At 50.5% G+C, this 15380-nt stretch overlaps 3 protein-coding genes across 3 annotated transcripts; all 3 read right to left on the bottom strand.

Annotated features, from left to right (window-relative positions):
* Positions 1 to 974: 974 nt before the first annotated feature.
* LOC141041315 (uncharacterized) lies at positions 975 to 4254 on the bottom strand. Its single transcript, XM_073507454.1, has 5 exons — positions 3312 to 4254; positions 2246 to 3045; positions 1896 to 2020; positions 1699 to 1796; positions 975 to 1591 (listed from the first exon to the last, which is right to left on the bottom strand). Exons 1-5 carry the CDS (start codon positions 4252 to 4254, stop codon positions 975 to 977), a joined length of 2583 nt encoding a protein of 860 aa, XP_073363555.1.
* A 2926-nt stretch (positions 4255 to 7180) lies between these two features.
* LOC141041316 (uncharacterized) lies at positions 7181 to 7951 on the bottom strand. The gene has a single exon (XM_073507455.1). The coding sequence runs from the start codon at positions 7949 to 7951 to the stop codon at positions 7181 to 7183; it is 771 nt and encodes a 256-aa protein (XP_073363556.1).
* Positions 7952 to 12833: 4882 nt separating this feature from the next.
* Positions 12834 to 15143, bottom strand: LOC109774059 (probable amino acid permease 7). The gene is made up of 3 exons (XM_020332779.4): positions 14285 to 15143; positions 13965 to 14191; positions 12834 to 13866 (listed from the first exon to the last, which is right to left on the bottom strand). The coding sequence occupies exons 1-3, from the start codon at positions 14737 to 14739 to the stop codon at positions 13097 to 13099; spliced, it is 1452 nt and encodes a 483-aa protein (XP_020188368.1). The 5' UTR covers positions 14740 to 15143; the 3' UTR covers positions 12834 to 13096.
* Positions 15144 to 15380: the final 237 nt, after the last annotated feature.

Raw genomic sequence — 15380 nt, forward strand, 5'->3', positions numbered from 1 at the left:
GCTACACAAAAAGGTCAGAGACGTGAAATAGTTTCACGGGCAGTTCATTCTGTGAATTGATTTCATCCCAAGGTTAAAATTGTCAAATTTGCCGCAAACTGCTACTGAAGTAGTTTACACAAGAGTTACTGGTAAAATCCAAAAGTTACAGGCAAGGAAGAGCAGTTTTTTATAGTACCAGTGATCACAGTCAGGAAAAAGGATACATGAGGATGAGGGGGGTGAGTAGGGTACTGAAGAACCGTGCACTTCTACTCGTCTCTTTAAAAGTTATTGCAGGCTTTACCACCCTGTACCATGTGTGTATCAGTGTACGCACAAGTACAAGTCTGAGGCTGAGCCATTTGCTCCTTTTAGTAGGTGGTAGGTACAATATAGAAAGTCTACACCCTCAATTGTGTTGTGAGTGATGAACCTCTCCTCTGGTGCACACCTCCCTAGCAATCAGCTCATAAAGCAAAGGGAAACAACCCACTGCTCACTGCTGGTTTGATCTCCAACAATCTCAGCAAGTACAGGGGGGTGATACATCAAAACATAATACCCCAGGCGTTTGCCTTGCCAAATTGCTGCTACTACTCTAACCTGAAAAGTGAAAACATTTAGAGCAGAGAAAGGGTTTACAGAAAACATCAGAGCAACGCTCCCGCCCATTGATTGTCCCGTCTTACTGAACACAAGTCAGACTTTCCAGTACTATGTAGGATGACCCTCTCCTAAGTGCTAACAAGCAGGGACTGGCCTGGACATTCGCAGAACAACAACAACAACAACAAAAATCTATCCCTAATAATAACACACGGATTGACTTTGTCGGCTTCACCGTCACAATACGCTTCTTTCCGTAATTTTACGCTTTCAGTTTAAATTTAAAACATATTCGAGGTGGTACTAAATTTCCCGTAATTTTCGTCCGTCCGTCTAGCAAAATTTCCGTATGCAGGTTTTTTTTAGGGTCAAGCATAGCTTGTATATTACTGGTGCCCGGGCAAATCACCCAAACATGCAGCCACATTGGCTGGAACATCCGACTCCCACTCCACAGAGTGGTTTACATCACATAAACGGCCAAGCTTGGCGAGCTCATCGGCTACAGAGTTTACATGTCTCTTACAGAACATAATTTCATGGTGTGAAAACCACAGCTTGAGTTGAAGCTTTGTATCTTCGATGATTGCTGAGTATGCCGAGGAATCTACCTTCCCCAAGTCCATGGCTTCCGCTAGCAATTGGCAGTCCGTCTCGAAGATCACTCGTAGCATACCCATGTCCGCAGCAAAGGAGACGGCATCGGCCATTGCATGAACCTCGGCCGCAAAGGCATCAGGAACGAATTCCTTTCTGCCAGCTCTTGCGCCCAGGATCGTGCCGGCCGCATCTCTCGCCACCACACCCCATCCAGCATGTGTCTCGTCTGGCATGTGCGACCCGTCGATGTTGAGTTTGATCTTGTCATTCGGTGGGGGTATCCACACGCAGATTTCTCTGGAGCAGCCCCTGCTTGTGCATAGACCTGGTAATATTCCAAGGCGCTGCTCCTCGTTCTCCTCGCCACGTCCGCGGACGTCTCCGGCATCTCTCCTTCCCTCACCTTATTCCGGTTGCTCCACCACAGTCACCAGAAGGTAAGAATTAGGATGCGCTTTTTCTCATCTAACCCCCATAGAAAATCCAACATCACATGCACAGACGTGATACGTTCCAGCTCCATTCTTTCCTTCTCCAGCGAAAGGTCCCTCCAGACTTCCTTGACTGCCTTGCATTTGACGAACAAGTGCGCCCCTGTCCTCCTCCCACTTCCACAAAATAAGCACGTTTTATCCTCAACTTGCACACCTCTTCTCACAAGGTTAGTTCGTAAAGCCAGAGACTCATGCTTTATGCGTCATGCAAACATCTGGATATTCCTTGGGCAGGGTAGCTTCCACAACCTCTTCCATGAATCATCATGACAGTTGTCGAGGTTCCCAGGTAGGCCCGTGCTACTGCCCGCATTGCCATCACGCTCGTTCTTCTCCAACTGAACATGCAGTTTGTATGCACTCTTGATTGTGTGATTTCCTTTTGCTTCGAATTGCCAGGCAATAAAATCATCAACTCCTTCGCGAAGAGGGATTTGCAGGATAGAGGCTGCATCAACTGGCCAAAAGGTATCTCGGACGAGTTGCTCATCCCAACTCCCCGTTATTGGGCTAATGAGGTCAGAAACAAACTCAAGCAGGCTGGCCCCCCTCGGAGTTAAAACCTTTTGTGACCACGGCCTAGGAAGCCACAGATCAGACCAGAACCGCACCTGTGTGCCCTCCCCAATACGCCAAATGTACCCCTCCTTAAACAGATCCAACCCATGAAGGAGACTTCTCCATGAATAAGAGATCCCATCCTTTGCCACGGCATCTAGAACATGAGTGTTTGGAAAAAATATCGGGCCTTCAGGATTTGAGCGCAAAGGGACTCCGGGTTTTGGATCAAACGCCAAATCTGCTGGGAGAGCATAGCCCTCCTTGAGCTTAATTCTTGGCAGAAACTGCGCAAGTCCCCCTTGAGCTTTTGACCGTGTCAATTTTTCCCAGCTGATCCAGTGAAGCGTGTTTTCCTTCTCTTGCTGGCTCCACCAATACTTTCCCATAAGCGAGCTTAATTCTTGGCAGAATGACTTAGTCAGATAGAAGCACGACATAGCAAAGGTTGGGATGGCCTGCGCAACTGCTTTCACCAGGGTCTCCTTCCCTACTTTCGCTATGAGCCGCTCCTGCCATCCATAAACCTTCCCTGCCATTGAGCCTTTGACATAAGCGAAGGCTTTCTTCTTTGATTTACCCACATGGACCGGGAGGCCAAGATACTTTTCATTCCAATTCTCGCTCTGAATGTGTATGGTCTGTTTCACCAATTCTCGTGTCTCCGCTAGCGTGTTCGGACTGAACATTACAGCCGATTTCTCTGTGTTGATGCATTGTCCCGAGCATTGCTCATACAGGTCAAGAACTCCTCGCAGCGCTGCCACTTCCTCACTGCTCGCCTTAAGTAACAACATGGAGTCGTCTGCAAAGAGAAGATGAGACACAGCCAGTGCATTGGAACAAATTTTCACCCCACTTATGAGGCCCCTCCTTGGGGCGTCGTGAAGAAGTGCCGAGAGCCCCTCCGCACAAATGACAAAGAGATATGGTGATATAGGGTCGCCTGTCTCAAGCCACATGAAGGGCTGAATTGTTGTCATAATGCACCGTTTACGTTGATCTGATATTTAACCGAGGAGACGCACTTCATAATGAGATCCACCCAGCACTGTTTGAATCCCAATTTACCCAACATAGCTTCCAAGAAACTCCACTCAACTCGATCATAGGCCTTACTCATATCAGCCTTAACTGCAGCAAAGTCCTCCTTTCCTTTCTTCCGTCCCAATAGGAAGTGTGAGAGCTCATACGCAATGAGAACGTTATCCGTAATCAGCCTACCCGGCACAAATGCACTTTGGTTATCTGATATTATATCGGGTAGAATGATCTTCAAGCGGTTGGCTATGACTTTAGAGACGAGCTTGTAAATCACATTGCACAAGCTGATTGGGCGGAGATCCTTGATTCTGGACGGGGTCCTAACCTTGGGGATTAGCACGACTATGGTCTCATTCCAGCCCTCTGGGATAGGGCCGCCATTTAGGACTGCCAGGACCTCATCCACCACTCTATCCCCCATAAAGTGCCAATGCTTTTTATATAGGATGGATGGCATCCCATCCGGACCCGGCGCCTTCAAGTCTCCAATGTGATCGAGAGCGGCTTTCACCTCCTCCCGGGTGAACTCTGCATCCAGGACAGCATGCATGGGTGTGGTGATGCGTGGCTCAACCTTGTCAATGAGTTCATGCAGTCGGTTTCCCGTACGAGAAGTGAAGAGATCCTGAAAGTAAGAGCAAATATAGTTAGTTAACTCCTCTCCCTCCTTCACCACCGACCCATCCTCCTTCTTCAGCTCCTTCACTCTATTCATCTTCCTTCTAGCCGAGGCAAAGGCCATGAAATAACGAGTGTTTCTGTTCCCATCCTTCAACCATGACACTCGGGAGCGTTGTTTTTCTTTCGTGTTCTTCTTCTCTTCAAGATCATTAACCACACATCTCAGTCTCGCCTCTTCTGCAATTTTCTCTTCTGACACCGGGCACCGCATGCATCTCTCCAGATCCTTACGAGCTTTCTTCAATCTTCCTTCGATCTCCCCCACGACTTCTTTCTGCCAAGAGACCATCGAGCCCGCACTAGTACAAAACAGGGCTTTCGTCACAGGGCAATATTCACATTAGTCCCGGTTCAGTCACGAACCGGGACTAATGTGAGCATTGGTCCCGGTTCGTGCGGCTAAGGCATTAGTCCCGGTTCACCTGGGCCCTTTAGTCCCGGTTGGTGCCACGAACCGGGACTAAAGGGTGTGATGCCCATTAGTACCGGTTGGTGGCACCAACCGGGACTAAAGGTCTACTAAAGGTTAGACCTTTAGTCCCGGTTGGTGCCACCAACCGGTACTAATGGGCTTTGAGGCATTAGTACCGGTTCATGGCACGAACCGGTACTAAAGGGCCCATTTTCAAACTCTACCCCCCCCGACCGCCTTTTCAGTTTTAGAAAAAACAAAAGAAAATGATGGAAATGTCAAAAAAATAAAATAAAATAAGTTTCCCATGTGATATGTGGTCTAGTTGTTGGGAAAATTAACAAATATGAATTTCGACTTTATTTGCAAAATCTCTCTGGAATTTCTTAAAATGGGCATAACTTTTGCATACGAACTCGGATGAAAAAGTTTTTTATATGAAAAATCATCTACTCGAAAAGTTACATCCGAATTTAATCGGGGGAACCCCGTTAAACATTTTCAAAATCCTCAAAAACCTAACAGAAAAAAAAGTTACGGGGCTTTTAAGATCTGGAGGGGCAAAAAAATTCAAAAAAATTCAAATTGTGGTCAAACTGTGGTCAAACAATGGTCAAACTAATTATTCTAGAATATTAGTGTTACTAAATAATTATTTCAGTTTTTTTGAATTTTGGTCAAATCTGGTCAAACTGTGGTCAAACAGTGGTCAAACAATGGTCAAACTAATTATTCCAGAAATATTAGTGTTACTAAATAATTATTGTTTTTTAAAACAATAGTTTCAAACTCAAACAGTGAAATGTGTCACTTCATGCTCAAGCTAAATTCCTGAGGGTTAATAGAATTGACATCTTACTATTGTCAGGAAAACAACAAGTGCAGACTTGGAAATGAGGGAGAATAGAACCCGGAAGTTAAGCGTGCTCAGGCTGGAGTAGTGAGAGGATGGGTGACCGTCCGGGAAGTTAGATGATTTGGGATGATGAGGGGTGATTAGAGATTAGAGGATAAATTGAGCAGTGATGAGGGGTGGAGATTAGAGGTTAAAATAATTCAGAAATTTGAAAATCAAAAAAAAAATTAAAAAAATTCGCAAAAAAAATTTCAAAAATTTGGAATGATGAGGGGTGATTAGAGATTAGAGGATAAATTGAGCAGTGATGAGGGGTGGAGATTAGAGGTTAAAATAATTCAGAAATTTGAATATCAAAAAAAAATTCGCAAAAAAAATTTTCAAAAAAAAATATCATAAAATTTCCTTTAGTCCCGGTTGGTAACAAGGTGGAGCTCCACGTGGCCGCGGCCTTTAGTCCCGGTTCATGTAAGAACCGGGACTAAAGGGGGGAGGCATTAGTAACGACCCTTTAGTCCCGGTTCACCCTTACCAACTGGGACAAAAGCCTCCTTTTCTACTAGTGTCGCGACGTTTTTCATAGCAGCGCTAACCCCACCTTGACCTCCATACAACCCCGCCTCCCATGCCTCCCCTATCACTTCCGAACAACCTTCCTCTTGCAACCACCACGCTTCAAACTGGAAGGTTCTCCCTTCATTCCGAACCCCAGGTCTAGCACCAGAAGTTTGAATGATGACCGGCCGATGATCTGAATGCCTTGGGTATCCGTTTATGACGGAGAAATCAGGGGACACCTCGCACCAGTATGCATTCGCCGTAGCTCTATCCAACCTTTCCCGAATATAAGTGTTGAGATCCCTGCTATGGTTCCGCCACGTGAACTTATCTCCAATGTAACCAATGTCCGTCAGCTCACAAGAGTCAAGGGCCTCCCTAAAATCGTCCATACACCTTTGGGTTCTGGCCGCTCCTCCTTCCTTCTCATCACACGACAGAATCTCGTTGAAATCTCCTACACACAGCCACAGCCTTCCCCGTTGGTGATGTTGCCCTAGCAGCTTCAACGCCCTCCACGTCTCTTTCTTCCTCCCCGCCTCGGACTCCCCGTATACTCCAGTTAGTCTCCACACCATACCCCCCTCCTCCGTTACATCAACATCCACATGCCTTCTCCCATACGAACGCAGCGTGACATCCACACCCCTCCTCCAGAACAGAGCCACCCCCCGGCTTCTACCTTCAGGATTCCACGCGTTCATTTGTGTTAGCCCTAGCAGCCACCGAAATCTATCCAACTCCTAATTCACTGACAATTTTGTCTCCGCAAGGAACAGTATGTCGGGCTCCTCTCTCCTCCCCAACTCGAGGAGGCTACGAACTGCCGGGCCGTTCCCGAGCCCCCGGCAGTTCCAGCTTATGATTTTCATTGCTCTCGGTAGGGCTGCTGCTGCAGCCCGGCCGATATAGTGTTTGCTCCGTCTGGTGCTACCACGCTACTTTCAGCCTCCTTCATCTCTGTCTCCATAACCCTCCCCTTTTTACCACCATCCAGCTCCTCCTCTTCGGGCCTCCCCCTCTTCTCCCCCAACACCTTCTCCCCACGCACATTAACATCGCCACCCTTATCCGTCCGGCAAACCTTCTTATAGGTTTTCTGCTTATGCCCACTTGCCTCCTTTGCATGCTCCTTGGCTTCCCCGTACTACGTGCAGGGTCCACGACCATCCTTTCCTCATCAGCCGAAGCAACGTGCACCTCTTTTTCCTTCACCACAAGCACGCCTCCTTTCTGCTTCTCCGTCTGTGCCTCCCTCTACTCCAAGATCAACTTGTGCTGCGATCCAGTATTGTCCCGTCTCGAGCCCTTCTTGGAAGAGCTGTTAACTTCCTCCCCCGTTTCGACCTTCCGGCCAGCTCCAGCACTGTCCCGAGAATCATCCTTACGTCATGACAAGCTATCACTTCCACTACCACTCCTACCATTTGACCTATTGAACCCCAAGCTCTTGCTCCCACTTCCCCGCCTACCACCCTTCCCCCATCCTTCACTGTCCTGATTATTCCTCTTGTAGCCCATATCAGCTTTAAGCCACCGACCGAACTGGGCCTTCTCTCCTTTCTTGAGCTTAGTGGCACAGTCCTTTTCACAATGTCCAATTATACCACACGTATAACAGAAGTCCGGGAGGAACTCGTATTCAAAACGGCACCAACCACTCCCTGCCTCCTCTCCTTCACCTGCCCCGTCCACCCGCTCCTCCTCCTCCAATGTGAATCCTCTCATTAGCGGCTTGTCTATCCTCATTCTTACTTTCACCCTCAAATACTTCCCTATGGCAGAACCATCTGCATTGGTGTCGGCGTCCACATATTGTCCAATGATATCACCAATCTCCTCGGCCGCCTCCGCTGTCATCATCCCGAGAGGCAGGTTGAATACTCGCACCCAGATCGGGACACTGTTAAACACATAGTCCTCCATCCTTCTACTGGGAACAAAATCCTCCACAACCACCAAATCCTTGTCAAACATCCAGGGACCATCATCTAATGCTTTCCTCTTCCCGGATTCCTGGAAGAACGTGAACACGAACTTGTTGTCTCCCGCTTCTTTGCAATCGATACCCTTGATGGGGCACCACACACAACCCAGCGAAAGGCAGATCACATCGGGATGCGCGAGCCGCTCCGACAAAATCTTCCCCACCGCATGCATCCCCACACTCTTCCCCTTCTCCTTCGCCGAGATCTTGATCTTGACCCCTTCTTCTCCTCCTCCGACAGCCTCAAACCCTTCATCATCCCTGCGACCCCCTCCATCTCCCCCGCCTCCACCGCCGCCGCCTAGGTCAGTGTTTTACGACTACGTGCCCTAGGAACACGCAGAAGGCTTATGGTGGATGGGACTAGGGCACTCATAGGTGTGGAATCGATCGCAAGACCGGAAGAACGACGGGAATACGCAGACTGGATCGCTAGATCGGGTCGGAAAAACCCTAACCCAGTCGCCCCCGCGATCGTCGGATGAAGAAACGGAAACTGCCACCTATAGGGGCGGACTCTGCCTTTTTTTTTAGAATCTCACAAAGCTTTATTACTGAATCAGAATATTCATAGGTACAAAGAGAAGGTCGCCGGGCTGGCCTAGCCAGGTGTGACGGCCAAACCCTAAAGATAAAGCATGCTTTGCGAGATTATGGGCCTCCGTGTTGGAGGTCCTATACTCATGATTAAACGAACATGAAATGAAGGTAGTTGCTCTGGCCTTGATCTCTTGGACAATGGCACCAAAGTCTGCTGAGCTTCCTTGCATGATCGCATCTACCACCACCTTACAATCCGAGGCCACCAGTATTTGGTTGATGTAGAGATCATCTGAAAGTGCCAGTGCCTCCCGTACAGCTAGTGCTTCTAGCACCTGGGGGTTGCGGAGTCCCCTGAGAACGAGGGCCGAAGCTCCCATGAACAAACCCCTCGCATCCCTGCAAACCACACCGACCGCGCCAAACATGCCCGAGCGGGACACGGCAGCGTCCACATTGAGCTTGAAGTGGTCTGTGGGTGGCGGAATCCACCTACGTGGTCGTGGTACTGCTGTCCCCTGGGTGTTCTCCTTCTTCTTCAAGAACTCTATGTCTGACAAGTAAGGTTTGATGAAGTTGTCAGTGGCAAATGGAGTCTGAAAGATCTCCTCATGTATAGCTTTCCGCCGTGCACTCCAGATAACCCACAAAGTAACGATCATCAACGAAAATTGCTCCGTTGGAAGAGACTCATTCATAGCAAAGAGCCATAGCCTTGCGTCTGGTTCCGATGTTGCCAACATGTGCTCGACCAGCTCGGCCTCTGACAGTGCCCACACGCACCGAGACACATTACAATCCAGCAAGGAATGTCACCAGCTGTCCTGCCCTCCACAGAGTGGGCAAGCACTCGTAGTGGCCATGTGACGATGGCTTAGAACATCGCCCGTGGGGAGCGAGTGTTGCGCCAATCGCCAAGTGAGGGGCGGACTCTGCCTACTCTGTCTTGCATGCTGACGCGTTGCCACTTGGGCTTCAGCCCATCCGTCAGTCCTCTCCTCTGCATCTTGGCCCACAAATCTTGTAAAAATAATTGCACCGGTTAAGATCGAACTCCGAACCTTATGACCTGCCGGTGTTTGTGCAAAAAGGAGAAGATTCTGGTTATAGATAGTCCCACGTCGCCTTCTTGTACTCCATCTCACCAGTTTAAATATGTTTATGAGTTGAAGACAACAAGCGGCGTTGAAAGAGTTGGTCAAAGAAGGAATCCATGGGAGAAAGACCCTAAATGTTGGCCTAATTAAACATGACGCAGAGTCGAGTCCGGTGCAGGAGATGCCATGCCGCCCGGGGTGGCGACATTGTTGGGTGGAGGGAGGAGCTGCTGCTCCCTGTTCAAGAGAAAGGGTGAGGAAAGAGACCAGACCGGGGGCAGAAGAAGGGCGGGAGGAGCTGGCTCACCGCGGCGGCGGGGTCGTGCTGCTGCTGCAGATCGGCGAGGCCACTCGTGGTCGGTCGAGCTCCTGCAAGGATGGCCGCATCAGGGGAGGCAGAAGAGGAGGGAGATACATCTGCTGACTGGTCATGGCTTCTAGGAGCAAGGGCTGCTCCTCTGCTGACTCTAATCCAGCTCCCACGCAACTTGTGAGGAAGGCTACGCTGGGCGTCGGCCGCCTCGCACTACACACGCGTCTACTGATTGGGGGTCCCACACGACCGCCTAGGCCTCTCCCCAACTTATCTCTACTGGTCCAGTAGTTTCTTATTCACACGCGATCTCTCCTCTCATGCACCCCTGTTTTAAATCACCGATGCCGGATAAAAAAACGAGATAAAAAACGAGGTTGTTATTAGATCATCCACGAGAGCAAACCAGTTCACGGAAGGCAATGCATTGGGTGTTATTGCCCTTCTGAAATTGTATTACATACATGCTGGATGTCAAAACGTTCAGTATAAACTGTACTTTGCTTGCATACTGAAACTAATTATCATGCTGCAATAATTAAAATATAGAATCCCAAGTCCGAGCAAATTAACATGCCAGTGGTTGGCGGAGTGGGCGAGCCGGCTGCAGCGACGAGCGCGTGGTTGGCGGAGTGGGCGGCGGCTACAGGGAGAGCGATCAGACGGTTACCGACTCGTTTTACTTTTTTTTTCCTCCCTACAACCACATGGCTCCTAAGGTTGGCCATAGAGATACCATGACGGTGTCAACTGTAACTAAAATGTGATTACAGATTGTGCATAGTAATATATTTGTATCGCCTTTGGCATTAATATGCACTAGTTTATTGAATTACTTTTTTATCCTGTTGCATCGCATCGCACGGGCCATTTTCCTAGTACAGTAAAAAAGAACACGTAGATGTCCGCTGATTTGGGCGTCAGTTAACAGGAGGTCTGTTGAGCACTTGAGCTCTTCCGCACAAAATAATCAAAATTCAGAGGGGCGTCAGTTGCAAAATCACAGCGCATGAGTTTGGTGGAACCACACACGCAATAGCAATTTCGGGAGGGAACGTCAGTTTGCCTCATACCAAGTCGTTTCGAGCATGAGCGCTGATCCACGTTTTAGCAAAGAATCTGGGTTTCTGTAGCGGTGTAGGTGACTTACCAGCTCCGCAGGACGCGAAGAAGCTGGAGCCGTGCCGCCCTCGCCGTGGATCTCGACGCCGACGACTTGCGTCGCAGTCGCCCTCGAGCTTCCCGCGCGCCCCCGTGATTCGGATTCTCCTACTCTCTTCCTCTCCCTCTCTGTTTCAAAACAGTGGCATCTGGCACGCCTGGTTGGGGGAGAACGCTAGAAGGGATAGAAAATGGGGCCGCATTCCAGTGATAGGAATAAAAACAAATATGAAAAATCCAAAGTTAAAAAGAAGGAAAGGGGTAAATGGTAACAACAAGTAATTCAAAAGTGAAACGGTTCTTTGTGCCTGAACTGACCATAAGGCCAGCACCGAGTTTGGACGACGGTCGTTGGTGTATTTGCCGGCAAACGGGCGACGGGGTAGATCCGAACGGCTAGAGGCGGAGTCAATACCTGCATGCGGCTTGGGCGCGTTGTCGGGGCTGTGGGGACCGGTACCCGGCCAGTCCATGGCACGGCGCGGTCTTCGGCGGCCAGGGTGAGCTCAAATCCGGCCGTTGAATGCGATGAAATCTGGCGGCCGAGGTTGGACAAGTCGGGGCATCGAGGAAAGGGGACTGCGACAAGGTGAGGGGGCGGGCTCGCGGCCGTGCTGGACAACACACGGTCGAGAAAAATGGCGGCGGCTAGGGATGAGAGGGGAGTGGCATGGGGGGTGCAGCTGGAGGGATGGATGGAATAGAAAAAGGGCCGCATGTGTCCTCGACAGTCGGGCCATGGGAGGACATGGGCACGCGCCAGCGCGGTCCGTGCGTGTCCGTTCGGCCACAAACACGGCCCAAAGTTGGGCAGGGAAATGGGTCGAAAGCGAACTGAAAACAGACAATTGTCTGTTTGCTCCCGCGTGTTGGGTGTCCGTTTCTGTCCGCTTATCCCCAAACATACACAGGCGGACCATTTGGGATCGTGCGTTCGAGTTGGCCTAAGTATTCAATAAAAAGATAAAAGGAAAAATAAATCAAATTAGGATGTTGTTTTCAACTTAAAAATAAATTTAGAAAAATGAGAGAAGTGAGAATTACTATTATTAACTATACTGACATGTCAAAATTCCATGTATATGAAAAATGTATAAGTGATTTTTATGTATTTCCCTAAGCGGATCTCATCTTTACAAGGTTACTTTTAAAAAAATGTTGCCTTTTATGTATATAAAAGAAAATGGAAGACATCCTTGTTTCCGTCCTCCGCAACCGCAGTACACGAACATAGCACGCATAAATCTCACAGCCCCTTTCCCCTCTCTAGTTGCAGTACCCCTTGCAGTTGTGTGTGTATGTGCGCGTTGGAGAGTGCTGTTGGAGTCGGGCACTAAGCAATGTTTGATATACAACCTCAAAAAGTTTCATCTTCTAATTCAACTTACATTAATAGAAACAAAAAAGACAAAATCGAATGTGAATAGTGTCAAAGTACTGTAGTTGGAGTTGACCGGTTCTCGACACATTTGGTCGATTGTTTGCATAGGGCAACGGAGGTCACGTGTGCCGTTCGTTCAGAGGGCTTAAGTTTGAGTAATACAAATAGTATCCCACAAAAAAAGTTTTGACTGGTTTCTTGCGGGAATGTTTGGATGGTAGCCCTAGGTTGCGAAGCCACATAATTGGCGTTGCTGGAGTGATTGAGCATTGCTTGGGTTGGAGCCCATCATTTGGCATTCACAGGATTTTCAATTCAATTTGACAAGATAGCGAGATGTGGGTGGCGAAAACTTTGTCATTTTTAATGGCATGACTTGTTTGTTAAGGCATATTGACTATGGTGTACTGCAAAAGGAGCCCCTGCCTGATTCTAGTCTCCGCTTACATGGTTAATGTTGTACCAACATTTATACTTCTATTTCTATTGTAATATACATACAGTTAACTAGTACGTAGTTTTGAGAAAAGACAAATGAAAGATTCTTGAGCTATGCTAGCCCGATGGGGGAAAGGCACGAAACGCGGCGTGCCATACATGCCAGGCGCCATGGAGATTGGTTGAGGCATGGTGATGGCGTGCGTATGTACAGTACAACAATACCATAGTAAAACCCAGCCAAAAGTACAACCTAGTAGCAGGAACCGAACAAATTTTGTAAGTACTCCTACAAGTGAACAGTTTCTAAAGTGCTAGCTAGCCAATGGAAGTACATGTACAACAACAAACAATGGTCGGTGTGTGGCGGTGTGGCCTACGATACGAGCTAGGAGCCGAGCCTCTTTTGGACGACGCCCTGGACGCAGCCGACGAATGCGAAGGTCCCGACGGCGAAGCAGGCGACGCTGAATGCCTGGAGCGCGACCCACGTCGGCGTCCATGCCCGGACACGGCGCTGCACGCAGTACATCTCGACGGGGAGGTAGATGATGAGCGGCCAGAAGATGAGCGCGCCCAGCAGGCCCAGCACCTCGTTGAAGTAGGGGAACACCACGGCCAGCGCCGTCGTGCTGCCCACGTACGCCGTCCGGAAGCAGACCCGCTGCAGGTTCAGCCCGTAGCGCGGCAGGCCCGGCACGAGCCTCACTGCGTAGGTCCGGCACACGAAGGCGCTGTCCGGGCACCTCGCCGCCAGCCAGCGGTCCCAGACGGTGAAGATCTGCTGGCTGAAGAACTGGTAGCCGCCGAGGATGTGGAGCACGATGCAGGCGTTGGCGAAGTCGACGAGCCAGTAGGGCTCGTAGAAGCCGAAGCCGGTGAGCAGGTTCCCCGGCGCGGCGTCGCCGAAGGCCGCGTAGCCGAAGCAGCCCACGCAGAGGTAGAAGAAGGTGGTGGCGAGCATCGCGATCACGTTCCCCTTCCTCAGCGTCTCCCCCTCCGGCGGCGACGACCGCAGCGTGTCCTGTATCTCCAGCAGCACGATGGAGTACGGGTACGCGAACGCGATGTCGCCGATGGCCTGGGACACCCGCCACACCTTCTGCATCGGGGTGTGCATCGGCACGCCGGCGACGCTCCCTCGGACCACGCCGTCGCCTGAGCAGCAGAGTTTGAGTTTCAGTGTCAGATTCAGACTTGAGAGCATAAAAAACAGGTGATTAACTGAATTATTCTGTCTGATGTACTGTATATACCTATGGTCTTGGAGAGGCCGAGGCCGAGGCCAATGGTGGAGTAGGTGAAGGACATGACGGCCGCGACGACGGAGAGCCACGCCATGCTGTGGAAGTTGGGGATGAAGGAGAGCACCAGCTGCGCGACGCCGAAGAGCAGCATGAAGAGGTGCTGCTCGCGGTCGTCCGAGGTGCAGCGGGCGGCGCCGCGCCCGTGGTCGTGGTAGCAGTTGGCCTTCTTGATCGCGCTGCCGGCCACCGCGATCGATCCCATCAGCAACGACGAGGAAGGAAGGAAAGAAGGAACAAATCGATCGAGCTCTGGTTTGTGAAGTGTTTACCCGAGGCAGGTGGCGGTGGTGATGGTGTAGGCGACGCCGATCCCGTAGAGGTAGAGGTACTGGAGGGAGCCGCAGACGTAGGTGTGCTTCCTGCCGAGGAGCGCCCGGACGGCGCCCATGTAGGTGTAGTTCCGCCGCGTCTTGTCCCCCTCGGACGACGGCAAGTCCGAGCCACCGGGGGCGGCGGGGGCGGGGGACCGGTAGCAGTGGGAGAGCAGGACGGCGGAGACGTAGGTGACGGCAGCGAAGCAGACCATGGCGACGGGGCCGGCCACCCAGCCGAGCTGCGCGACGCTCCAGGAGAGCGCCAGCACGCCGGCCCCGATGACGCCGGTGATGATGTGCGCCACGCACGTCCACAGGTTCCCCGTGCGGGCGACGCGGCCGTCGTCGTCGAGCACGGGCGCGGCGTCGAGGTCGAGGGGCTGGCCGCCGCGGTGCGACGACGGCGCCATTGCTGTTGACGGCGTCGATCCGGGGGACTCGGGAGTCCACACAGGGGAGTCGAGAGAGTTGACCAATCTGACGAGATGCGTGGTGATATACTCCAAACTAGCCGGTGTACGTACGTGGCGTCACCTGATTGGTCCGTGGTTCAGAGTTGAAAATACCGGCGGGATAGAGCCGCGTCCTTCCTGCTCAGAGTCTTTGGACCTCTCCAACGGCCGGTCATTTTCTTCTCCCGTCTTCTTGTGAAAGATGCGGCAAAGCCCAACAACCGCACAACAGCCTTTACCAAATGGCCGATATATATACCAAGGACGATCATATGCACGTCACATCTTAGAGATTTCTGGGATCATCGGATAAAATTTGCCAGATTTATAGGGGAGATGATGAGAGATGGGGCGTGTCCTAGTGTACTAAATATCCACGGTCACATTTGTAAAAAAAAAAACACGGTCATTTTATCGGATTTGCAGCTGAATGAAATTTACAATGCATGGTGCTTATATTTTTTTTTATGACATATAACTGTTAGCGTCCCAGGCCCAGCTCCCAACCTCCGGCATATGTTCGGACGTTTCCGGTGCGCATCGGACACACCACTACAAGCAAAGAGCCCACTACATCCCAGAAGACTAGCCTGAAGGGA

Source organism: Aegilops tauschii, chromosome 2, assembly GCF_002575655.3.
Source record: "Aegilops tauschii subsp. strangulata cultivar AL8/78 chromosome 2, Aet v6.0, whole genome shotgun sequence".
Taxonomy (NCBI): Eukaryota; Viridiplantae; Streptophyta; class Magnoliopsida; order Poales; family Poaceae; genus Aegilops; species Aegilops tauschii.

Coding starts and splice junctions, on each gene's coding strand:
- LOC141041315 (XM_073507454.1), bottom strand. CDS start 4,254: ATGGTCTCTTGGCAGAAAGAAGTCGTGGGGGAGATCGAAGGAAGATTG. Junction 1,797..1,895: donor TGCCCAAGGAATATCCAGAT/GTTTGCATGACG, acceptor ATTTTGTGGAAG/TGGGAGGAGGACAGGGGCGC. Junction 1,592..1,698: donor GGAAAGAATGGAGCTGGAAC/GTATCACGTCTG, acceptor AACCGGAATAAG/GTGAGGGAAGGAGAGATGCC.
- LOC141041316 (XM_073507455.1), bottom strand. CDS start 7,951: ATGCATGCGGTGGGGAAGATTTTGTCGGAGCGGCTCGCGCATCCCGAT.
- LOC109774059 (XM_020332779.4), bottom strand. CDS start 14,739: ATGGCGCCGTCGTCGCACCGCGGCGGCCAGCCCCTCGACCTCGACGCC. Junction 14,192..14,284: donor ACCACCGCCACCTGCCTCGG/GTAAACACTTCA, acceptor GGTGGCCGGCAG/CGCGATCAAGAAGGCCAACT. Junction 13,867..13,964: donor CGGCCTCTCCAAGACCATAG/GTATATACAGTA, acceptor TCTGCTGCTCAG/GCGACGGCGTGGTCCGAGGG.